Here is a 26726-nt window from a genome sequence, read left to right as displayed (position 1 = left end):
CAAATGTGTGTTAACCATGTATCTATTTCCAGTCCTGATTAATTCTAGCTGCATTACATATAAAGCCAAAACAGCCCCGAATGAAATAAAAATTTAGTCAAGACAATGTCATATTACACAACTTTTATTTGGAGGAGATGTCAAACCTGATGACTGTGTAGCTGATCTCATTGCTCAAGTGTGTCATATAAATCTGTGATGACCTCCCAACACAGTTTCACGTCTCCAAAGTACTGCAAGACTGCCAATAATTGTGCTGCCTGAAGGAGTCTGTCCCCATGCAAAGAGTTTTACAGTTATGATGAATTCAGCACCAGTCTCTGGCCTTTTTTAAATTCATTCTGTTGGGGTATGTAAAACACAAGACATAAGACAGATGAGCCTCTCTTTTGCTTGTGAGGTCCAAAACATCCACATTTCTTATTCCTTCTCACAATATTATAGGCATTATACTTCTAGGTGAGAGTTCATTGGTTGTCAGCTCTTGAATATACAGAGACCACCCCTACAACTTCAGAAAAAAATCATACCTGTTTGATTTTGTCATGGCAAGTCACAGACTGGTTGGACTGAGTGACTGAGTATGTCAGACTACATAACTTGCTATGATTATGTAAACAAAGTCTACAATTGAAAATAACTGGAAAGGCTGTGTAATGTGATGGGCTTTAACACCCAGTTCTTTAGCGTGTGAGATAAAGCTCATGCGAGCATGGTATTAGATCTATGATACAACACCACCTTAGGACTGTCACAAATAATTAACACTAGAAATATTTCTCATAATAAAAAGTGTTCTTGTGAATGTAAAACATGCAAATACAAATGCAAAAACTACCAGTGGCATTCAATCAAGTAAATCTTTTTTTCTCAGTTCAGGAAGGTTATTGTGGATGAAAATGAATCTTTTGTTGAACAGAAGTTCAGACTATGGCAGTCAGAAAATCAAACAAGGGACAAATTATAAAACTGCCAATTTTGCACCCTTTCTTTTTTTAGTTTATGAGTGCACCTAAGGATGCAAAGAGATGCTAATAATATACCAGTGGTGCAAACTGTATGTTGTTGTTTAAGTACACTTATAACAACCAGGCATAATCCAGTCAGTTTCTGTAACATCAGACAACAATGTACACTGGTACTGTGAGTGGAGGCAGAACCTCTGTGTTTTTCCCTGATCATTCTGGGGTTCATCAGAGGTGTTGTCTTGCTTCTACTCTGTTCAATACTTGCATGGACTGGGTGTTGGGAAAGGTTGTAGGGTCCAGCGGCTATGGAGCATCAGTTGGCAAAGAAAGATTCACTGATCTTGAGTTTGCCAATGATGCTGGGATCGTCGCAGAGTCAATTGAGACTCTGATCGGGCCTCCCAAGAGACTAAGCGAGAAGTCCGAGTGTCTGGGCTTGCAAGTGCCCATGATAAAAACCAAGATCCAGGCCTTTAATGACCTCTTTGGCACAGCCATCAGCAGTGTGTCTATCTGCAGATAGAGTGTCGACCTTTTCAAGAGGGTTTACTTACCTCAGCAGTAACATTCATGCTTCTGGTGACTCTTTTTATGAAGTCAGTAGATGGACTGGGAGAGAATGGGAGGTCATAAGGTCGCTGGAAAGGGGTGTGTGGCACTCCCCATATCTTTGCAAAAGGACAATGGTCTAACTCTTTAGAATCCTGGTGCTTCCTGTTTTGCTATATGGTTGTGAGACATGGATGCTATCCAGTGACCTGAGACGAAGACTGGGCTCCTTCGGTGCTGCATCTCTTCAGAGAATCGATAGGAACCTGTGGTTTGACTTTGTGTCATACAAACGGCTGCTCGCAGAGTCACAAATAAGGCACATTACCTGCATTGCGAAGGAGCGTCAGTTACAGAACTATGCCATGTGGCACGATTCCCTGGCGGTGATCCGGCTTGCAGGATCCTCATTGTTGAGGACCCAAGTGCCTGGACCAGCCCAAGGGGATGCCCACGTAACACCTGGCTGTGGCAGATAGAAGGTCTTTTCTGGGGAGAGGGACAGAACTGCATGTCTGTCTGGGGGGTTGCCAACCAGGATCTCAAGCTGTTTGGTCATGTGGTGGGTGCAGAAATGCACTGTAGCAGTGCCTGCATTCCAAGCTGACCTGACCTAAATGTAACAATGGTGTATACAGTACAAAAGAGATCTTCAAGTAGATTTAAACTGAGGTTAAATTGCTGCACAATAAATGATGTCTGGGCCAGGTCTGCTTAAACTCTACCACCTCCCCTGCACATACATACACACCTCCAAAAATGAATAACACTGACAAAAATATTTAAAAGAAATAAAAACAACCCTAATAAATTACTAACATCGTCCACATGATTCACAGCAAAGTGTGCCGTCTAGAATTTGATAATTTGAAACACCTTCTTTGGGTAATTTTCTGCCCGGGCTTGGAAGATATCTGCCAAAATCCACTGTAGCACACTATGAAAATAAGACAAAATTATATTGTACAAATCTATGTATTGTCTAGAGAGAAGTAGAAATGGGGAAAGTTGACTTTTTGTAGAAACTTATTAAAGAAAGAAAGAAAGAAAGAAAGAAAGAAAGAAAGAAAGAAAGAAAGAAAATGATGTTACTGGCTCAACACACCACAACATAGAAAAACTCACTGGCCCTCACAGAGATGTAGAAGATATGAAGGATGTCACTACACACATTAAAGGAACACAGTCTCCTAAATAAGTAGAGCTTGCTCTGCCCTTTCTTATATACAGGTAGTTCTTTTGTGACCAGTCTGAATTTGACTGCCTGGTAAACTTGATAGCATCAATGAAAGTAAGCATCATTAACCCCACCATTAAGTTGCACCATTTGGATGCATCATTGTTAACACTGTCATCCATCCATCCATCCATTATCCAACCTGCTATATCCCAACTGGAAGGTCACAGGGGTCTGCTGGAGCCAATCCCAGCCAACATAGGGCGCAAGGCAGGAAACACACCCCAGGCAGGGCGCCAGCCCACCGCATTAACACTTTCAACGGTCATGAAATCAGATGACAATATAAGAATTGTTAACTGTTTAACTTTCTCTATAGTGGTTTCATAAGGTTAAAAAATTCCAGACAATGACAAATGATTTGCCTGTTTGGAACTGTAAAAAAGAAACCATAATTTTAAAAGAATTTCTATTTCTTCTTGCATATTTGTTAAGCTCACTTTGTTTTCTCTATTGCAGTGATTTTTAAGTTAAATATGAAGAGTATGTATGTATGTCAGAGAGGAAGGTATTTGTTAGAGTAAGGTGGTTGGCCATTTGACTATTTATTAAGGCTTGTGTACATCTCTACATTCTTGACTGCCTCTTTGTTTTTTGCAGGTTATATATAAGGCAGGGGCGACATGGTGGCGCAGTGGTAGTGCTGCTGCCTCGCAGTTAGGAGACCTGGGTTCACTTCCCGGGTCCTCCCTGCGTGGAGTTTACATGTTCTCCCTGTGTCTGCATGGGTCCCCTCGGTTTCCTCCCACAGTCCAAAGACATGCAGGTTAGTAGGATTGGCGATTCTAAATTGTCCCTAGTGGATGTGTGTGTCCTGCAGTGGGTTGGCAAACTGCCCGGGATTGGTTCCTGCCTTGCGCCCTGTGTTGGCTGGGATTGACTCCAGCAGACCCCTGTGTTCGGATTCAACGGGTAACTCTGAATTTACAGGCTGAGTGAGGAAACAGGAAAGGAGGAAGCCTGTCTAATCAAGGATGTTGTAGAAAAAAATCCTTAACTTGCAGATAAGAATACATGTATCCCTGTTCAGAAATGATTATTAGAGCTATTTTTGTCTCTGGTCAGTGTACTGCACTCTCTGAAATGTTTTGTCTTCGACCTGTTATACCCATGGCAGTGGTGGTGATTTAATGTATGGGGTACCCTATACTGTTTTCGCTTCTGAGACCAGGAGCAAAATGTTTCCTCTTGGTATGCTGATTGGATTGCTTAAATGCACAATAATCCAGATACAGGGCTCATATAAAAGATGAAGAATCTAAGTTTACTCCTGCAAAGTCTGTCATTACACATGTAGAGCATTCATATTACACCCCATATTCTGTTTAGGACAGCCTTGTCAAGATGGGTGGATCCATCATATCTCAGAGGTCTGTAGTGGATCAAACATACAGTAAAATAGACACCGGTTTAGCTGGGAGAGCAACTAACATAATGGTGAGCAGGATCCCGGTCTAAATCTGCTCTTTCCTGATATAAAGTTCCTCCTAGTTCTTCTAGCTGTAAATTCTCTTCATATGTGGTAATTCCTGATGAAACATTGAGTTATTGGGTACACGACACAGTATGATTATTTGGGTAAATTCACCAGTAATATTCTTCAATGAAACATATTCGGTATAATCATACACGCAAACCAAAACATGAAATATAAATAATACCTTAGATGTAAACCCTGCTTGCCTTGATATATCTTTGTTAAAATTATGCAGTAGACCTACTCTTATATTTGGGATACATTCCAAGGTGCTGAGTGTAATTAAAAAAAATGTGTACAGTAAGATGTCTCTAAACAAATCTTTAAAATAATTAATTAGATATATATTTCATATATTTTTCTACGTAATTAAACCAGTTTACGTGGTAGTAGGGAGCAGGTGTGGATTAGTACTAAAATTTTGTCTTTGGTTATCAATATCAGCTTTTGGACCTTAGTACCGGTACTTAATCAAACAACGGATAACCCCCCCAATCTCACTTCAGTTTCATCAGTGTGACACATATTTGTATGCTTAACTTTTGTTCCAAATAAATGCTAGTCTTCTTGCCTTGTTGCATTATGCAATTTCCCTTTTGAACTTTTCAGTGCCTCGAACCCGACAAAGAGCGGGGGTATGGGGGGCCTGTGCAGTTTGTTTGGTACCACACCGCTTTAAAATGTGTTTTTTCTGAACATTTACCGTGCATCCTTAGTGGCGAACCATTTCAACCACCACTAATGTGCAGCATCCATGAGGAAGACATTAAGTATTTAAATTGACCCACCCAAAAGCAGAGTTTCCCCTCACAGAATTGAAAGTGATAGAACAGGTATGTACCATTGACGAGAAGGTTCCCCATTGGGTCAAGAGTGTGCTGAGAGAGCAGGGTTCTAGGTTTGAAAAATAGCCCAAAATACTATATTACTTGTATAAAAGATGTTGACAAAACAGCAACCTGTGAAAGGACATTTATTCCAGAAGACACCAATCAAATATAATCCAAAAGGGTGGAAAAACTGCAGCAATGGAACATTAGCTATTTGGTGGTGAAGAGGTGAGAGAGGTGAGAGACATAGCCAATTAGATGATTAGGGGGGCAGATTGAATGTGGCAATAATAGGCAATTTGGACAGGACATTGGGGCACATTCCACCTTTTCAAATGATACCCAGGGATCTCTTATGACCACAGAGTCGGGACCTCGTTTTTACATCTTATCTGAAGGACAACACCAGCACAAGTACAGTGTCACTGACACTTCCCTGGGGCATTGGAATCCATATATAGACCACAGGATAAGCACCCTCCTGCCGGTCTCACCAACACTTCTTCCAGCAGCAACCTAAGCTTTTGTGGTTGGCCTCCCAAACAAGTACTGGCTGGACCCAAATTTATTTAGCTTCAGGTGGCTGTCCAAAAGGACAGTGAACTTTGTTTAGCTTGTACCCAACAATGTGTACATTATTAATCTATAGTATATCAATAGGTTCAAACACAAATATACTTTAGCATTTTTAAATACAATATACTTGCACAACAATGTTATTTTGCAGACAACTCAAGCTCTATGCACAAGGTTACAGCAGAGGCAGACATACCAACTTGTGTAAGTTCAGTACAATCAAGGTTAAAACTGAGTGCTATTTATCATAGTTAGCCAGTCAGAAGATACATGTGGTGGGACAGAATAAGAATTATGGGAAAAGTCATTCTTCATCTTTTTAGTGCTGAAATAAAAGTGTGGATGAGCATGCATGTGGGAATCACAAGTGATATCACAGGAAGCAAGCTGTATTAAAACAGCCTCTGAAACAGAAAGACTGAGGAACACACCAAAAGGCAATTAATACATGCAATGACAGGTGTGTTTATTCAACAATGATTGATGTGCAGCCATAATTTCAGAAGAATCACCTTCCCATTTTGGCCATGGGAAATGCCTTATAAAGTAAAAGTACCTGAAAGCAGGCATGGCTATTCTGGCACTATTATTGAAGTCATGTTCACTTTTCCAGCATTCCAGATCATCTTCCAGAGGGATCTCCCTTATCATCTGTGAGGGTCTATTTATCCAATGTCCCACAAGTCTCAGCCTGCCTTCCTGAATCATCCCAGGCTTGTAAAAAGTAAATTAAATATTTCTGGGGTGTGTGGAATGCAGAGCTCAGTGTACCTGTGTGACATGTAGCTGCCAATCACTTATCCTGCCTGGCCTATCTTTAGGGTAATATGCTGGCTACTACAGTATTACTGTTGATGTTGCTGTGCAGTGGCAACAATTACACACAACTCAGTGCAATATCCTACCTTATTATTCTTCCTTCTCCTTCTTCTCCTAGGATATTGAATATTATTATTTTTGTGGTGAAGTCTTAGCATTAGTATCAGAAAACTACAAAACACCATCAGGATTTTCAAGCAAACAGCAAAATGCCTTTCTTGAAAGCCATTTGCAGTTTGGGGTGCTGTAGAATTGTGAGGATTATAAATATCGTGTGGTGCTAGTCACAAAAAGAACAAAAAATTCTGTAAAGCATCACCATGGACATCTACTGCCCTTTTTTTTGCGACAGCCCATCGTCACTCTGAAATCAACCTTCTATCTTCTTTCCAAACATGACCACCCTAAGTTTCCCATGATGACAATATTTTATGAGATAAAAAAGATTTTAGTTTCTCTTTGATTGAGAAATAAACTCCAAAACAAAATATACACATTTCAGAGTAAAAAAAAATGTTTTTTTCTAAAGAGCGGGCTTTATCATGACCATAGCCAGAATGGAATTCATAACTAGATCACAAACAATTGAGTTGAGAGAGACTAGAATACCACATGTTCAACTTCCCTTTAGCACTAGTTCACTGATTGAATCTTTATCTTGAATCAAGCGGCTGACACTGGCTGTATCATAATTTATTTACTCATAAATAGTGCATGCCTAGCAATCAGGCAAGGTCCCCTTAGCAATTTATTGCTTGCTAACAGCAGCTTCCAAAGTGAGGAAGTGACATAATTAGAAGTAAATGGAAAAAGAATTGATAACTCTTTCAAAAAATGAACACAATTCAAACTAATAAATTAAAGCTTAAAATTAAACTTTAATATAAAACTCTCTTAAACTAAAAAAAAAATATTCAAAGTGCAAAAACATTTGAAATAGACAGAAAAGACAGGTTTTCCAATTCTCAACATACTGTAAGTGCTAAAAACTTAAATTAGAGGTTTGTTAATTAAAACAATGCATAAACACCACTCAGGGCATTTTAAAATAAATAAGAAATATATATATATATATATATATATATATATATATATATATATATATATATATATATATATATATATATATATTGGCAAATCTGGTTCACCCAGTTTAAGATCCCACTGGCACAATACAAGCGCAAATGCGAGGAAAGGCACAAACAGTAAAACAAGCAGACAAACACACCAATCAGCCACAACATTAATTATCTTGTTACAATGGCACCTTGTCAGTTCTTAAAAGAGATGCGTTGGAAGCAGGAAAAATGGGCAAGTGTAAGAATCTGAGTGACTTTGATATAGGCCAAATTGTGATGACTAGATGACTGGGCCAGAGTATCTCCAAAACAGCAGGTCTTGTGGGGTGTTGCTAGTATGCAGTGGTTAGTACCTTCCAAAAGTGGTCCAAGGACAAACAACTGGTGAACCACCAACAGGCTCATGGGCGCTCATGGCTCATTGATGTGTTTGGGGAGCAAAAGCTAACCTGTCTGGTTCATTCCAACAGAATAGCTACTGTACCATAAATTGCTAAAAACAACTTGATGCTGGTCATTAGTGAAAGGTTTCACATCACACAGTGAATTGCAGCATGGTGTGTATGGAGCTGTGTTGATGCAGACCAGTAAGAGTGCTCAAGCTGACCCCTGTCCACTGCTGAAAACACCTACAATGGGCATGTGAGCATCAGAATTAGACCATGGAGCAATGGAACAGAGTGTCCAGATCTGATGAATTATGTTTCCTTTTAGATAATGTGGCAGGCTGGGTGCTTGTGCATCGTTTACCACAGAAAGAGATTCAACAGGATACACAAAGTCAAAAGAGTGAAAACAGGAGGACAAAGTCAACCCGGTGGTGATAGTGTGATACTCAGGGCAATGTTCCACTCGGAAACTTTGCATCCTGGCAGTCATGTGGATGTTATTTTGACATGTAGTACCTGCTAAAGATTGTTGCAGACCATGTACACCCCTTCATGGCAACAGAATTCCCTGATGGAAGTGGCATCTTTCAGCAGGATAATGTACCTTGTGACACTGGAAAAATTGTTATGAAATGGTTTGGGAAACATGACAAAGACTTCAAGGTATTGACCTGACCATCAAATTTCCCAGATCGTAGTCTAGTTGAGCATCAGTAGGATGTGCTGGAAGAAAAGTCCAATCCATGGAGGTCATACCTCACAGCTTACAGGAATTAAAGGATCTGCTGCCAGCATCTTGGTGCCAGATACCACACAACACCTTCAGAGGTCTAATGGAGTCCATGCCTCAATGGTCAAAACTGTTTTTGGTGGCACACGGGGGACTTAAACAATATTAGGCAGGTGGTTTTAATGTAGTTGATCAGTGTATATCTTCTAGATTGTACATAGAGTATATGGTTCATAGCCACTTCTGTCAAAGTAATTAATATTTTGTGTAAGTGTAGAAATGTTATCAGTCAGAAAACTATGTGTAATTATTATGTTCAAGTTCTACAGGAGACAAAAATTTAGACACTTGTATTCTAGGTTCCACAGGAGATTCATCTCTTACTATAAATCACCTCCACATACCGTAATTCTTCTGCTTTGCCATAATATCTTAATTCAATTGACTTTCAGTGGTTACAAGGTAAGCAAGTCCAATAATCAGCATAAAAGCAGCTAACAATGAGTCAATTTTCTTAATGTGCTATTTCAGCTCGGTGTGTCTTAGAGATTACGTCTAAAGTATTGGATGAATGGAATCAACCTTGGATGCAGCAAAAGACTGTTGCAGATCACTACAATGCACATTTATTCCCAGAGTTACTTATACCAGGTTAACTAAGGGATGCCATTTAAATAAGAATGAATGTCTTTGAGACGTAGTAAGAAACAAAAAACTCCAAAGGAAACCAACATGAAAATAGCAAGAACATGAAAAGTGTCCACGGAGGATTCAGCAGCCAGGAATTGAGCCAACTTCAAAGCAGTGTGAGATGTTAATACTATCTACTCTGAAACAATTACTTTCCAACAAAAAGAAAGAAAGGAACCATAAAGAAAATGGCAAATAATACCAAAATAATTTAAAATTTTAACATGCCTGTGAATCTGAATGAGTATAGTATAGTGTAGAGGGCAAAAAGTTCATTCATTTCTTGTTGTGGTTCAATATATGATGCTATAATGCATTAAGATTAATTTCTAAAATAAAAAAGAAATAGTGACTGCTGTAGTTAATATTAGAAGCTACTGCACACTGGATTAGTTTGCAAGTCGAAGCTCAGTCTGAATCATCAGCTGTGCACATAATAAATGTCACAGCACATGTAAACTTAATTAGAGATTTATGGGCTTCTTGAGCCTTTTACCAATGAATGTCACAGTACAGCTTACTGAGAACTCATGCTAAAGATTTCTAAATAGTGAAACCGGCACTGAAGGACACAACGGATTTAAAGGGTTTGAGGGTACTTGAGAGCTTTGGGAGTCTAAATAAACTATGCAGCTATGTTACTGAATCAGGACCAGCATGTCTTTTTAGAAAACATTTTGATGTTTTATCCATTACAAAATAGTAGGGGCTTATTTTTGTACGAAATATGCCTACCTAAAGGAATAATATTTAAAAGATATACATACTTTTTTGACATGAGTATGTCGCCTACAGGAAAAATTTACCACATAACAGAGGATTGCCAACAAAGAAGAGGAAGAGTGCACTTGAATCATAAATGCCAGGGTACTTAAATTCGTGCAAGACACTGAAAGATGACTAGGATATTAGCAGTTTAAAACACGGAAATTCATTCTATTTAAAATGGCCTCTCCTATATATCCAGGCTACCTAGTGGCTGTCTGGGTGCTAATTCCCAGTAGTAAAATTACACTTGTTTTCAAAGCATGACACAACTAAAAATAGACTCTCTACAGCTCTTTTTATTAAAAAAAAAGGCTTCTGAAGATTAATGGATGGATAGTTATTTGTTTAACGCTTTTAGTTGACTTTCTATTCTCATTTAGATATGTTTATATAGATGTTTTGCTGGTTTTAACTTCCATTTGTCATGCCAAATATACTATGAGGTTTTTCAGGTAAGAAAGAAGAAGTTTTCAGGTAAGGTAATTGTAGCTCAGGAGATGATCAGTACATGCAAGTAACAATTTTTGTGTACTCAAACAAGTGGAGGGAGTTATAAGAAGATGTAATTGGGGAGCTCCATAGAGCATGTCTGTCCCTGAAAGAAACAGGAGACTTCAGCAATCATTCTTCTAAATTGAGTGTTGTCATGATTTATTTATGAAATTATTTGATTCTTACATTGATTCTCTTTCCCTGCTTAATCCAGCTAATGGCAGCAAGAGCTTGAGACTAGCATCAAAACATGATGAAACAAACTCTTGACAGGATTCCAGTACATGGCCAGGCACACTCCCTCAGACAAGGCAAGGTTAGTTTAGGGGGGCCAGTTAACATGATAAAATGTACATGTTTGGGATGTGGGAGACAAACTAGAGAACCTGGAGACAACACGGACAGAGGGGAAAAGTGCAAACTCTGTACAAACATTGGAGGAGATCTGAACATCGTAGTCTGGTGCCATAAGAGAGTTGCACTATCCATTGTACCCCTGGTCTTGATAGAAATGAACTAGAAAAGTTCCTAATCAAGGTTTATTTTTAGCTCGTTACATTATGAAATGAAAGAAATGAGAAAATATGAATGCATGACTTCCAATGTGTACAGGTTATTTGGATGTGTGAAACCTGTTAAGCTGTTTTCTAATCGTGTATTATATTTTGTGTTTTAATGGTCAATTATGGAAGACACTGCTTTATCCCATTCTGAGTGAGAATGAATGAAATCACCTAAAACTTTTTTAAATGCCAATGTTAAATCACTGATATTTACATTTTTTTATAAATGTAACTAGCCATGGTACCTGTTAAAGACAGTTAATAGAAAAAATAAAAAATATTTGCTATTTCTTGCCCAACATGTGCATTCAGCGCCTCTCCTCTGTAGTCGTATGTGTATGAACTTCTCTTCTCAGCAGCTCCGTCTCTCAAGAGCGTTCCCTTAAAGTCTGCTTCTCAGACTCTATCATTGTTTTTGAGGCACCATTCCTGCCTCCTGTCCAGTTTTATACTTGCCATTTCACAGTGTGTGTCATACGCCTTTTCATCTCCTCATGCGTCTCACACTCGCACTTCCTCTTTTCTTACGTCAACAAAGCCAAACTGACCAATCACATCATAGCCAATTGCTCTGGGGACTGGACACACAGACCTTAGTACTTCATCATATAAAGGATGCTAACATTCTTAATCATAGTGCCATAAATCAATGCAATTTTTTAACAGATTTGAATTCACTCCAAAAAATAACATTTTGAAGGCAAAATACAAACAAACTATTTGAGATATCCAAAAAAAGCTCCTGCGTTTGGATGAAATCATAGTCTGGAAAAAGTCGTTCTTTAATAATGACATTTATTACAGTTACTTTTTGCTTCTATTCATGTCCTCTGAAAACACAGAGGAAAACCTCTACAAAGAGCATTAAGAAGTTTTCAGATTTCCCTGCTCATCTGTCTTTGCAGCAAGCAGCCAGAAACCAGAAGTCCAAGAAACAATTCTATGTAACTATGGAAAGTTATAGGAGCTGGATCGCACATGGAAATATGAGACACATGGCAAAGTACTACCTAGTGGGTCCCCCTCTAGGGCTATAAGAAGAGTCAAAAGAAAAGAAGGAGATTTTCACAAATGGATCCAGACTAGATAGGAAATCTACCCATGTGGAAGACTATGGTCACAGCCATTCTGCAGACAATAAACTGAAAAAATGACTCTGGTTAAGCTGGAGCAGTTATAAATAAATACAACTGGGATGGCATCTTCTTTTTATTATTTTCTTAGTGCATCTTTTTTTTGTATTCCAGGTGTTCCTGGTGGTCTGATCATTTGAAGCTTCTATTGTTCAACCATGCAGCAGATGAGCCCAACTCACCTTTCCAATAGTCAGGACATCATCCTTCCCATGCCATTCAGGCTCATAGACTTCATGAAGAGACTCAGTCAACTTCATGGATGCTTCCTGCATTCCTGTAAATAAACAACATATACTTTAATCCAAAACATCAGCGCTAGCAGTTAGTAAAAATGTAAATGCTAAAAACATATTAAATGAACCTTGTAATATATTTCAAATTTGTTCAAACTGTTGTGGGGGAAAAGCAAACAATGCAGTTCTGGTATCCTTGGCAACACTAGCTATAAAGTATTACTGCTGCCAAATCCTGTAAAGATATCTTGGCTGCCAATGTGGTCTCTTGTTTATTTTTCAGTTTGTATTCCACAAGCTCGTCAATCTCTTTTCATCATCTAATGAAAAAGAGAGCTTCAAGCGGGGGCTTAATACATGAGTAGCAAAGTGAAAAAAGAAACACATAAGTCAGATATTAATAGGTCTGTTGTTTGATTTCCCGGGGTGGAAATTATAACAATCAAACATTACGTATTACTTGTCATTTAATTCATTTAAGTTGTTTCCACGCAGCAGTTTTTTTAATTAAACACTCAAAACAAAGCTATTTACCAGGATTATAATCTGGAGGAAGACATACAGAATTTAGCTTGTATACAGAAAATGCCAGAATAACACACTACTAAAATCAGGAAATACACATTAAGAGAAAGCAACAAACAGAGACACAAGCTGCTTAAAATATTTAATTGAAACTAATTAAATCTTAAGTCACAGAAGTGGCTATTCGGTGGAGTCTAAAGTCTAGTAGGCAAGTATGATTATAATGCTCAGAGCAAGACCTTGTTTAGAGGATGAGTAAAGGAGAGATTTGTAAAGCTTTCTTGTTTTCATTTGGGAGACATGCAAAAAAAATTCAGGCATGCAGGATCAGACATTAGAACATTAAAACCCTATAAAAATGTTTGACAAGAACAGACCTTTCGCCCTAATAAAGCTTGTCAATCTTATACAACTAATTTCTCCAGAACAACGTGGAGTTTTGAATGTTCCTGGAGTGTTATAGTCCAACACACTACTTGGAAACGTATTCCATGTGTCTATAGTTCTCTCTGTGAAGACAAATATTGTAACGTTTGTGTGAAATTTACTTTACTGAACTAATTTTAAAGCAACAGTCCCAGTCAACTGCATTAATTCCTTTCATGATATTACACACTTAATCATTTCACCTCTTAATTAAGAACAAATAACAAAGCCAAAGGGCTGTTCAAGTGATGAAACCTTAATCAGTCAAGAAATCAAAAACTAATAACCCAGACTAGAATATGAATTGAGAAAAAGGAAAAATAAATGTTGATTAATAAGTGTTTACTTTGAAAAGAGAAACACTAGATGATAAATAAACCACAACCTGATAGTATGTTACATGGGTACCAGTGTTGTGCAAAAATTAAATTAATGAATTCATCTCAGGAATTTAACATGTTGTTAAAATATTTATTTTACTTTGTTGTCATAATCGGATGACATGCTTGTTGCATTATCTTATTAAAAACATATTCATTTTAGGAATATATGACATTTTCGTTTTTCTTGGTGTCTCTGGCCAGTTTCTGATTTGCTAGAGCAGGCCCTTCAAACCCACAGAATTCTTGGCATACTTTGGCTCATAAGTGCACATGTGCTGCCTGAGCTTTTCAGTCCTGCCTTGGCGCTTGAAGGCTAGAGCCTTTTTAAGCAACTCATTGATAGATTTTTTTGTGATGCAATCTAAAGGGTATGTTGACTTAGACAAGTTTCTGTTTAGGTGTAGCTGCCATCATTATTATGAATCATGTTGATTTATGTTGAATTATGTTGATTACTCTTATACAGGAAAAATTGAACATATATGGTATATTTATTATTTTCATATGCGTTTCTGCTTTATGCGTTGAGTATTTGATGTTGATGTTGCGATATCTTTCCTTTGGTGGTTATACTGCATGACAAATATGTTTATATATCTTCATATTGTCTGTGGAAGTATTTGGCTGAAATGTTATCATCACTGCTTCTGGTAGACTAATACATTAGTGAAATGCTGTGCCACTCTCTTCCTTCCACATGTGAGGTTTACTACACACTGTCTCCTTCCTCGGCCACCTCCCAACAATGCTGCCACTGCTCCGATCCTCCTTGGCTTCTTCCTTGAGGCTCCAATAATCTTTTCTCTGTCGACTGCCTGTACATCTGTGCCACCATCTCTGCCTCACACCTCTAGCTTGGGGTCCGTGGCAACATCACCTGTACTCACTTTCCCCAACTCTGGATTCAAACTCGGGTTCTTCTTGACAATCACTGGCAGTCATGCACTTAGGCCAATACATTTAAGCAAAGGAGCAGGTTGATTATTCACTTGCCTTCACACACACACACACACACACACATACAAATGATGCTCTGCACAAAGTGTCCCAAGTGACTGATATAACAAGAAAACTGTCATTATGCTATGCAATCATGAAATTTAAATATGCATCTGCCATCAAACCATTGTGACTATAAGTGATTCAAATATGCACCAAAACTGCCAGAAGATGCATGCTGAAATCATATTTTTTCCTATGCAATGAATACTCAAATCACATTCTTTTAATAGGCTGATTCATATACTGAATTACATAAAGACAATGGCTTGAAGGCAAATGTGTACTCAAATCATATAATTTCCTTTTCCTAAATGACACCTTATATATAGTTAAGTTCCACATTCAGCCGGTCATTCCAGCTTCTGTCAGTGTATTATCTCCACAATTGTCCCCTGCTAGACGTTTTCCACAATCTGTGACAGAAATAACTGTAGCAATGACAGTTGTTCAGATATGCCTATGATGTTCTTCATCACACATAGTGAAACACTGTGAGTCATTATAAGTATGACATTTTTGCAGTGATTATTGTCTAGTTGTCTATAAAATATAGTAATTTACAACTGGGCAGAAAAGTTCAGTAATATAAGTAACAGGAGCAGGACAGGATTTTTCTAAATAAAAAGGATTTGCAAATGCAGACAAGTACAATGTTCAATAGCATTTCTTGTGGTAGAAGGGGGAGTTTTAGTGTAAAAAATGAACAAAAATGGCATTAATCTCTTTTTAAATATGAAAGTTTAGATATTTTGGATATTTGCAGTGCAGCTATATAGAAAACGTTAAGCAAGGACAGTAGCATGACACACACAATGATGAAATTCAGTAATTAAAAATTTTAAAACTCTTGGGTGGGGTATGAATTTTGTTTTGTTTTGCTTTTTTCTTTCTTTTTAATGCTTTATATTAATTTCAAAGAGTATGGCTGTATCTGTTAAATTACTGTTACTTGTTTCATTTAGAAGCATGCCATTGTAATGGTATGGTTTTTGAAAAATAAACTAAAAAAAATCAAAAATTTAAAAACAACCCATACAATCTTTGTCCTTTAGAGTGGTAAACTGTGCTAGTGTTAAATCATAAGACTTATGATACTAAACAATGTAGCAGTAGTCACTCTACCAAACCAGGCAATGTAAGTTGCGGCAGGCATCCATGTCCAGCCGGGACATCCCTGCACACTATATTCAGGGGGAGCAGTCCTGGACAGTGCAATACCTCCCCCTGGACGCTAGATGACCGCCCCCTGGGGTGGAGCAGTGCCTGGGTTTCCCACAGAGATCCCTGGGAATTGGAGTTGGGTGCAGCTCTGTTGGGTCCTGTAGGCACCGCCAGGGGGTGCTGTGTTTGGGACCCCTGAGCCCGTGTGGGCAGCAGATGCATCACACCTGGAAGTGCAGCCGGAACTTGGTGATCAAGCACCTGTAGCACTTCCAGGTGAACTATAAAAGGAGCCAGCAACCACCACTCTGCGGCCAAAGTCGGGTGGAGGAGGACAAGGTTGCTTGGGAGGAGTGGTGGTGCCAAGGATGAGAAAGTGCGATGGATTAGTGGTGTGCTTAGGACTGTGTATTGCCTGTGCATCACGGGGAATACGTATGCCCACATGTGAAGAAAAATAAAAAGTATTTCTTTTATTTTACACGTGCCTTCCGTGTCAATCTGTGTCGGGTCAGGCGCTATATAGCGTCAAGTTTACAAAGTATATTTTCCATGTACACAATAATACTGGGGTTATAGAATTCCCAAACTTGTATGGCCAACTGCTTCAGTTATTAGCATATGGACAAGATGTCATTAGTAAATTTGCCCTGTGTGTGAATTCTTTAGGGACTTGTTCTTAATGATATTAATGTGATACGTTTTAAGAAGATATGCCAGCAATGTCCTGCTAAAATGGAGCAGCATCACTGAAGTTCAAAAAAATGGAAATGTGGATCATATAGGTGACTTGAATGTTTTTTTGTTATGTTTAGTCTTGAAGACTCAAGAATATTTGCAATATGCATACTTTTAAGTTGGAACTATGGATATTTACCTTTGGCAGCTGTCCATATGACTACACAGTAAAAGCCTGTTATAATTATATACAGTTAGGTCCATAAATATTTGAACAGAGACAACTTTGTTCTAATTTTGGTTCTGTACATTACCTCAATGAATTTTGAATGAAACAACTCAGATGCAGTTGTAGTGCAGACTTTCAGCTTTAATTCAGTGGGTTGAACAAAAAGATTGCATACAAATGTGAGGCAACTAAAGCATTTTTTAACACAATCCCTTCATTTTCTAACCCAATTATTCAATTGAGGCAACTGGAGCCAACCCCAGACGCATTTGGAGTAAGGTGAGAATTTACTGTGTGTAATCATCTGAAAAGAAAGTATAGTGTATGGGTTCCTATTTCATTTTCTGTCTTGTAGTGTCAATATGAATAGGATGTCAAACAGGAAAATGAATACATTTGGCTTTCAGTTGATCCAAGGAGCTGTTTTGAGATGGACTGTTCTGATTTACAGGTTGTAAATACTTGTTGGCTCCCTGTTGGAAATAATGCTTTATTTTAACCACAGTTAAGCGTGTAAAAATAAGTATCTACGTCAGGAGGATCATTTGCATTTTTAATAATATATGCCATAATGTATTGAAAATTAAACATGTAAATGAACCCCCTTTCTTTTAATTCTAAAAGAAATTATTCAATAAATAACTGCCTCAGTGCAACATGAATCATAACAGAGCTTTAAGTAATTACCATATTTTTCAAGAATCATTTTGTCAGACTAATGAACCTTATAATAAAGCATTTCGGCAGCACAGATCTTTGTTTTCCAATTATTCTCACCACAACAGTAATATTTTCTTCTATTTTTGCACTGAGTCTTATATTTATTGTAGCATGCTGTTTGCTTATGTTTGAATTAGCAGCTTGCTTTTTTATTAGCTCTTCAGCATGCTATCACTAGCTCTATGAATACTCATAATGGGCTTTTACTTGGTCAGAGTTTTGTATTAATTTATTACCTCTTTGCCATTTTAAGCTAGGGGATAAAAGAGGCTGTGAATCTGGTTTTTGGCTTCAAGAGATTTGCTTGCTTCATTTTTAAACATTTTTTCTAGATATTTATCACTTTTACTATTATTTTTACTGATATTCCCATTGCTGTTCACATGAAATGGAGGCTCATAAACTCCTACTATTCTATACTATTGCTCTTCTGTTTAATAACATTTCCTCTTTGGTGTAGTGGAAGCTAATAGGCACTTCTGAGCAGGTTTTAGCATTCTAATTTAGATTTTTTTAACTGCATAATACCACCTTTTGTGGTATTCTGGCCAAATGAGGCTGAAGCTGTCTGAAGCTTCCAGTTTTTTCACACATCATCTCTGATAGTTCTTCAGAGAGTAGGCAGCTTTACCTAATCACCTCATTACCCTGTGGTCTGTGTAAGGATCTCAATGTCCCCGTGCAGTGACAAGAAGAGACATAAAACTGAGGTCCTGGCTCTCTGTGATCATACAAGATCCCTAGGGAATCTCTCAGAAAAAGTTGTGTGTTGCCAGATGTCCCGGCTAAATTGCCGATCACAGTCTCATCCATTCTGTCCCCCTAATCATCTTGTGTCACCAATTGGCTATCTCTCTCATGTCCTCACCACCTAGCAACAAATGTGTGTTGAGCATACTGGTGAAAAAATGGCTGTCATCGCATCATCCAGGTGGATTCTGCAAATTGGTGGTGGTTTAAGTGGATCCCCATTGTCTATGTGAAGCACTTTGAGTAGATAGAAAAGTGCTATATAACTGTACTTACATAATTAATGAATTAATTAATGAATGAATGAATTATTAATTAATTAATGAATGAATGAATGAATGAATGAATTAATTAATTAGTCAATTAATTAATTAATTAATCAAATGTTTCTGGCTACTTTTTAAATTTGTAACCAATTACTATTGCTAATGGAACAGTCTTTTAAAATTAATTTTAAGTGACTTGCTTTTCAAGATTCACAATCCTTATTTGTTACTTTCCAGATGACCAGCTAAGTCACAGTGTCTCAAAATCAGTTTCTGAATGGCCACCATTTCAACTCCAATCAATTTCTTCAATCAATCAAAGTCAAATCCTACTGTTATAAAACATGGTACAAATGGGATCAAGTTATCTGATCATTTGTTGGCTTGTAGAGTATTTCTGTACTGTTTGGCTGCTGGTTACAGGAATTCTCCACTAAATAATGATACTTTTCTGTTAATTATCCCATTTAGTTTACGTAATTTTTAATCTTATGTTTTCATGGAAAATGGAGATAACAAAATTTCTGAGACAATGGACTTCAAATGGAAACCATAAACAACAGCAAACAACATCCATAGAAAGAATCTCAAGTTTCATGTTTTGCTTAATCCACATTGCCATTGTTATATGCTCACAATCTTCCAAACATACATATTTTTTCTTAAATATTTCATAAACCACAACTGAAAAATTTTCTTCTGCATGAAAGCAGAGCATGCTTAAATGAAACAAGATTTTGAATTGAAGACCTGCCTCCCAGATCATTCACACTGCATGACGTTTGTGATTAATGTTGGATGTATTGCATCTTTTAATGAGTGCTGTGATCTGGCTATTTTTTAAATTTTTTTTTTTACAATTTTTCCTTGGCATCTAAAAATAATTGAAACTTATTTTGGGGGTTTAGATGGGGTTTAGAAATCAACGAATCCACTCATCGTATTTGTTTTCAAATTAGACATCTTTTAGACGATGATACGAATGAATCACATTTTTGAGCTACATAATCTTGTTCTTTATGTCACTCTGTGAATTGTGAAATGCTTGGATGCCAGGTGGGTGCTAGTTATCCAAGTTTGTGGATTCAGTCCTAAAAAGAAATAATAATGTATTTGAATTATTTTGTGTGCTACAAGTCTCCTAGTCATGAACCTTCTCAGTTCCTGACCTCAATTTATGTTTTTTGTATAGTGTTCTTATCTGGCTTGACCTTCCTCTGTTTCTATACTATGATTTCTTTATCTATGATTATTAAATTTCCAACAGTTTGGGTTTAGCTCTGGCTATTAACCGTTTATATGATCATTCTCCTTATTACAAAGTCAATTGAAACTGCTGTCATCTAGTGCAGCCAGTAAAATAAGCTGCAAAATCAGTAACTTTGTGATATTAACCATGGATTTCTACTGTTGAGGAAGATAAACTTGTTGATATTAACTGCTTTGTGGCATTACATGGAGTGACATAAGGTGGAGTTTATCCTTTACATTTTATAGAAGTTGAAAATGATATAATTTACATTGTGGGCTAAATGTTGTAAGATTAAGTTTGACTGTAATGTCTATAACACACAATAGAATTTATAATGCATACTTCTGATCACTCATGATGGACATACAAAGCAGATAACTTCTGTAAGGTTCAACATGAAAAGCAGATGTTTATAACTGAGAAGTAATGCAGACTCCCTTGGAATAAGCTACCAAGTAGTGTGGTAGACAGCAAGACGTCAGGGACTTTCAAAACTCAACTTGATGTTTTCTTGGAAGAAATACGTGGATAGGACTGGCGAGCTTTGTTGGGCTGAATGGTCTGTTCTCGTCTAGTGTTCTAATGTTCTAATATACATAATGAAAATAGTATCTACCATACTTACAAACACCAGATTAGGTGTTAACTAACATCCGTCCTCAATGCTTGCTCAAGCACTGCACTGTGCTGCTCTGTAAGGGACATGGAAGTGGTCCTAAGACCATCCTAGATCTTTTATTGATTAAATGTTTTGGCTGTTCTGCTGGGCCCAATATTCTGGTGCAGAATGCCAAGAATGTCTTATTTGTTTTATTTATGTTTCAGCCCACTGTTTATAATGATTTAACGCTCATGCAGAGTCAACTTTGGTCCCATACATAGCATAACAACTCCATTACATTCTATGTAGCTCATTATACTCCTGCAGAAATACAAAGATCTGATTCAGTCTATTATATCTTATTTTTATACAGCAAAGGAATAAAAGCTTAGATGCTTTAAAAGCTATTTTCACTAGCACTCTTTGAGGAAGAACTCATACCATGGTTTCAAACCCAGACTCCTTGATCAGTGCTTCAACCACTAAATAATCCTGTCTTTTAATTAACTGGGCTGTTTCTTGCTATCAGGCTTTAAAATATCCTTCTTCGAAGTATATTATAAAAGGTCCATGTGTAAGTAAAGAGCACTCAACCTTTGGGACAACCTGGCAACACATCATAATACATTGTAAATTGTCAATTTGTATTTCTATTTTTGTGAATTGTAAGTAGAAGTTGGAAAAAAAGAATTGGCAATTTAAAAAAGTCCAAGCAAAATAAAACTAATTAAGAAATAAAAGCTTGGCGGACATAAAACCAGCAGACACTACCAGCCTCCAGAGCGTTAAATGGCTTATGTAAACTAATTAAAATTAACTGTAAATGTAACATAAATGAAAATACAATTAGCATCAAAAGGGCAAATTATTCATTTCCATTTTAATGCTTGCAAAGGACATGGATTATTAGTGAAAACAATTTAATGAATTCACAATTTAAAGCTATAAATTGTAAAAATAAATATATCTTTCATGTTGTTGCTATAGCAAACTAAAAACCAAATTTAGACTGTTAATTATAAAAATCTAAACCATTATCATGGAAAGTCTTGCCCTTTTACTATTCTGTAAGCTTATGTTGTACAAACTAAAGCATTTTCTTTCTGTCACAGTTTTTGTTAAAGGATTCAATTAATGTCACAAATTTATTAACAAAAGGCATCATTTCATACTTTGTGCATGAGTATTGTGAAAAAAATCACAATCAGTAAGAAGAGAAAAAGATGACTCAACAAGCCTTCACAGAGCTTTTTTAAATTAATATTTAAAAAGTATTTTTCCTGACGTTGTTATCCTTGAGAAAAGTTGAAGTCTAAGCTCACTCTAGACTGCAGTGCTGCCATTTCAATGCTAGACGATAAGGTCTCTTTGAAAAAGGTGACTTCTACTTTATAATGGTGACAAAGGTCATAGAGTACTGCCATTTAGAAGAACTTTTAAAATGCAATATGGTTGTCAGATAAACAGGACCACACATTGTAGTAATGTTGAAAAGTATTGCAAATAATCAAAATGAAGGTGCTGTAACATGAGAGCACTGTACAGGTATTTCTGCAGAATAAAGAAATGCAAATTTGTTCAATTGCCTTTAAAACCACAGTGACACATCATATAAAGCAAGTATATAGAATACCAGAGAAACAGAGGGTAAGCAAACACCCTACATGCATCCTGGACTAGCCTTCTTGCCAGGTAGATCTATGTATCTGCTATGATGTCTCAACTATCTGCCAATGTTACAAACCGCACATCAAATCACTCTCTTCAATTCTTATCTTGCTCACTCTTTTAACCTGGGACATTCTATTTCACATCAGCACCTGTCTCTTCTCCTTGTCACTCTAGAGCAGGGCTGTCACAGGCAAATTTAATAAATCAATTATAATCTGAACCATTTGTATTTTCTGAAGTACTTTTCAGGTTATTTTCTCATCCTCTTTTATCCATCTCTTTCATGAACATCCAATTCATATTTTTGGTTGGACAGTTTCCGTTGCCTATAATGAAACAGACAGATTATTGATTTTCAAATGCAAACTACTCTGTGATGTCCATTGTGATTTTTATACATTCTACACTTTAACCTCAGAAGCATGTTTCCAACTAAAGTACAACAGCACATTTTACAGCAGTCCTTGGTGTTTTTGTACCCTGCATCTGTGTAGGTCTTAAAAGGCCAGGTCTGTTAGAAAGCCTTTATACTGCTCATCTCTTTACAGACCAGTTAGGAGAGAAGTCTTACTCTTATACATAGTCCTTTTTAACTTTGCCTATATTTATGTAACCTAGTTCCCATTTCCCAAATTTTGGGTACTGTGCTGCCATGAGTCACTGCGATTTGTTGGGTGACACATTCTCTATCTCCCTCTGAGAACATGGCATGATTCCTCTCAAGAAGGAATGCTTTATCTCATACACTGTATGAAAGAATAATATAGTTATCTAAAGGCAATGTAGTTATTGTGCATGAAGGATTTTCATATGCTTTCCATATTAGAAGTAGCATAAATGGTTAAGTAAACTTATTAAGAAACCAGATGAAGGGTGTACAAGCAACAAGGAGATAAGATGACCTAGGTGGTTCAAGAAATTGGCTGATGTCATGTTTTTTCATGTTCCCAGTAAGACTTACCAAGTTGTCATGTACACAGTTTTCCATTAAAGAATAAGAGCTGAACTTAAGAGATATGGGTAGGTCAAGAATTGAATGTAACCTGGCTATGCTCTCGGCTGAAAAACATCTCATATCTTTAAACCAATCAGAGTAAATGTGAGGATTAATTCAGCACTGTTATGCAAATTCACTTGTCTATAATTTGAATCTCTGCCTTTATTTTGTGAGCATTTGCTGACAATCTCTGCTCAAGACACTGTCTCTTAGTAGGCCACTGTAACAGGGTGCTCCCTCTTCATGAGGAGATATTTAAAAGACGCAATGGACAAGTTTCCTGCTATCTGGTTCCTGACTCAAAGTGGTTGTAGTTAGGGACAAATTTTTTTCCTTAATATATTTCCAATTTATTTCTTCCACAACTGTTATCTGCTTCCCCATACTGGCCTCTGTTTTGCTTCACAGGTATGCTTTAAGATCCTCTTTTGCTACTTTTGTAAACATTACTCAATGTGTAGAGAGGAGGCACAATATGAGTTAGACTGATGCAGAACAAAGGCAACCATGGGCACCTCAACACCTCCCCCGGGACGCTTGGTGGCAGCCTCCCTGGTCGACGGTGATCCCCCAACCTGTCGCATGGCTTCATGGGAGATGGAGTCTTCCACAGCCTGGTTGGGAGTTCAGATGGCCGCTAGGGGGAGCTACATGGAGTCAACAGCCCAGCTGGACAAGTCTTCAGCCCCACCCGGAAGTGCAATTAGGACCAGGTGGTCAAGCACCTGGAACGCTTCCGGGTGGGCTATAAAAAGGGCCAGCCACCACCACTCGAGAGCCAGAGTCGCGAGGAGGAGGACTAAGCTTGAGGAGGCGTGGTGGTAAAAGAGAAGAGAGTGTTTTGGTGCTACTTGTGCTTTGTGTTGGGACTGTGTTGGGCTGTGTGGCACGGGGAAGACGTGTCCCATGGCTGAAGAGTAATAAAAACCTGTGTTAATCTTGTATGTGCCTCTGTGTCAGTCTGTGCCGGGTCGGGCGCTATACAGTATGGATACAATGAAGAACAGAGTCATTGTGATGATGTGAGTTGGACCCATGCTACCGGATCTCACTTCTACTCTGGAAGCCACTTGAACCCAACACCATTAATAGTCTTGACTGGGATGAGCTTGACAGATGAGGACACACACACAAAGCAAGGGGATGGTGAAAAAGTCCTCGAGTGCTTTTATTAAAACAAGTCCAAACAAACAGTGCTCAAAAAGTGCAGTGCTTAGTTAAATAAATAAATAATCCATAAAAAGAAGGTGTCTATGTGGAGGTTAAAATGATCAAATAAATAATCCATCAAAATGAGGGTAAAAACAGTGCAGGAAGCTGTCATTAAAAGCATGTGCCCAGGTACATTCCCTTAAAAACAGACATCTCATTGGCTTAACCCAGAGCGGGTCTTTGCAACCAAGGAGGCGCTAACTGGCAGTTCAGGCCACCTTCATCACTGCCCCTAAGCTCAGGATGTCTCTGGTTCCCAACAGGGCACCCCATCAAGCCTCCAACACCTGCTGCCAGGCTAGCACCCCTGTGGTCCATGGCACAACCCGCAGGGCGCCTCTCTCAGCCTCTCACTCCCCTGTAGCCACGCTGCTTCTCTCCAGCGAGTCGTTATAACTGAGCAGTGGTTCTGCCACTCCAGCTCCCAGGTCACTTAGCTGGAGTGGCCATCCGCCCCAGAGTGCTGTTCACATGCTCCAATGGACTTTCTCTCAGCTGTCTGCCTTCTCTGCCTTTCATCTGCTCACTTGCACCGGATCTCTCCACCGCTACTGCCTTTTCTCTCACTCTCCATCTTTTAACCACCTTTCCTTTCTCTTTCCGATCACCCCCCTTTCCCCCCCACCCTTTTTTTTCCTGTTTCTCGTGATGGCTCATTCTTATAAGGCTCCGAGGGCACAGCATCTCAATTGCACAATGTAGGAAGCCGACGAAGCAATTCTGAAAGACCGCACCTTCACGTGCAGGTGTGTCTTGCTCCAATTACTCCACCAGCTCCCTGCAGCTGTGTAAGCATGCGCACCCACAGAGAGTGAGCCAGCCAAATAATTATTTATTTTTAAAAAAGGCCCTCTTTTCAGAGCTGTGGACCCGCTACACCACAGTCATGAAAGAGCTGTAAAGGCGCTTTTCCGCTGCATAGTACGGCACAGCACGGTTCAGTACAGCTCACCTTGGTTCGGCTCAGTTCGGCTCGGTTTGCGTTTCGACTGCAGTTTAGTACCGCTTTAGAGTGGGCGGGATTATTCACGTGTCGTTATAGTTGGGCCGCCTCTACTGCCGTGACACCGTGGAACTTTTACAACAACACGCAGACAACGACAACACTTTAGCTCGACGACGCGCAAGGGTAAGCATCTAAAAAAAGCACGTCACTAGCTAACTTTTATCACTGTTGCAAAGCATAAAATGAACTTAACTGCCAGTGTAACATTAAAATGCTGATTCTGTATATTACAGATCTTCCACATTTTGCAAAAAAGTCGCCGCAACAGACCATCTGTTTGGACATTTAACCGTGCTTCAGAGTGGTGGGATGTGATTGTTCCCGGTTTTACAAACACTCAGTGGCTGGAGAACTTTCGAATGTCTGAAGAAACATTCATCCACTTATGCAACAAACTGCGTCCAGCGATGGAGAGACGGGACACAAACTTCCGCGTGTGTGTACCTTTAAAGAAAAGAATAGCCAGTGTCGCAGTAATGACGATTTTCTCTGGCCAATCAGTGACCAGCAGAGTTTACACGTCACGTTTTGGTAACGGTTCGGCGCTTGGAACCTCGGCTGAGGTGGTACTAAAAAAAGGACCAAGTACCAGGTACTGTTCCCAGTGGAAAGCCCCGCAAAAGTGAGCTGAACTGAACCGTGTCGTGCCGTACTATGCAGTGGAAAAGCGCCATTAGTGAAGACAAGATGTTTGCACTGCAGTCTATCAGCAATGGAAATCCAGAGAACTAGAGCCTAAACAAGATGTTTACCATAAACAGATTGATGGGCTAATCTTTTTCAGGTTCTGCTTAAAGATGGAATGTAAATGGATTTGTTGAATGTAAGAGTCATCCATTATCACACTGATTTTCCTCACATTACCTGAAGGGGAAATGGTGATACTATCTAGAGCAATACTGAGAAAAACAGCAGGAGAATCAGAAGGTAAATGCAAAATATTTGGAAAGGCTGCATTTAAAAAAGAGAGGCAGTCTTCTGAAAAATAAACACAAACCTTGAATGGAATTTTTGATCGGCTGTTACATGGTTTAATTGCTGCAAGAGGTTGTTTGATATGTTTACTGTTTATTTACGTCACTCATCAGCTCAGCAGTTTTCACTAGCATCAATCACTCTCTGCAAGAGGGTGAGTGATTAAATATCTGTAGAGAACCCAACGTTAATATTTAGTCATATACAGTAACAACAAACTATATAATAGTAAGTCTTACTTTCAGTTTTGAATGGATTGCTGCTTATAACTAACAAACTGTGAACTTGAAAAAAAGGGGAAAAATCACAAGGAAAACACACAAATAGTCAGTGCAG

General features: G+C 38.3%; 1 protein-coding gene across 5 annotated transcripts in view; it reads right to left on the bottom strand.

Moving 5' to 3' along the window:
* The window catches only part of amph (amphiphysin), a 279401-nt gene that overhangs the window by 117087 nt on the left and 135588 nt on the right, over positions 1–26726 (bottom strand). For all 5 annotated transcript variants that reach the window (XM_039753408.1, XM_039753409.1, XM_039753410.1 and 2 more), the window contains exon 4: positions 12483–12577. In XM_039753408.1, the coding sequence (XP_039609342.1) occupies positions 12483–12577 (95 nt within the window). The remainder of the gene's footprint in view (positions 1–12482; positions 12578–26726) is intronic.

The sequence above is a fragment of the Polypterus senegalus genome, chromosome 5, assembly GCF_016835505.1.
Source record: "Polypterus senegalus isolate Bchr_013 chromosome 5, ASM1683550v1, whole genome shotgun sequence".
In the NCBI taxonomy this organism is placed as follows: Eukaryota; Metazoa; Chordata; class Cladistia; order Polypteriformes; family Polypteridae; genus Polypterus; species Polypterus senegalus.
Note: the sequence above shows the minus strand (reverse complement) of the source record. Positions and strands in the feature narration are given on the sequence as shown.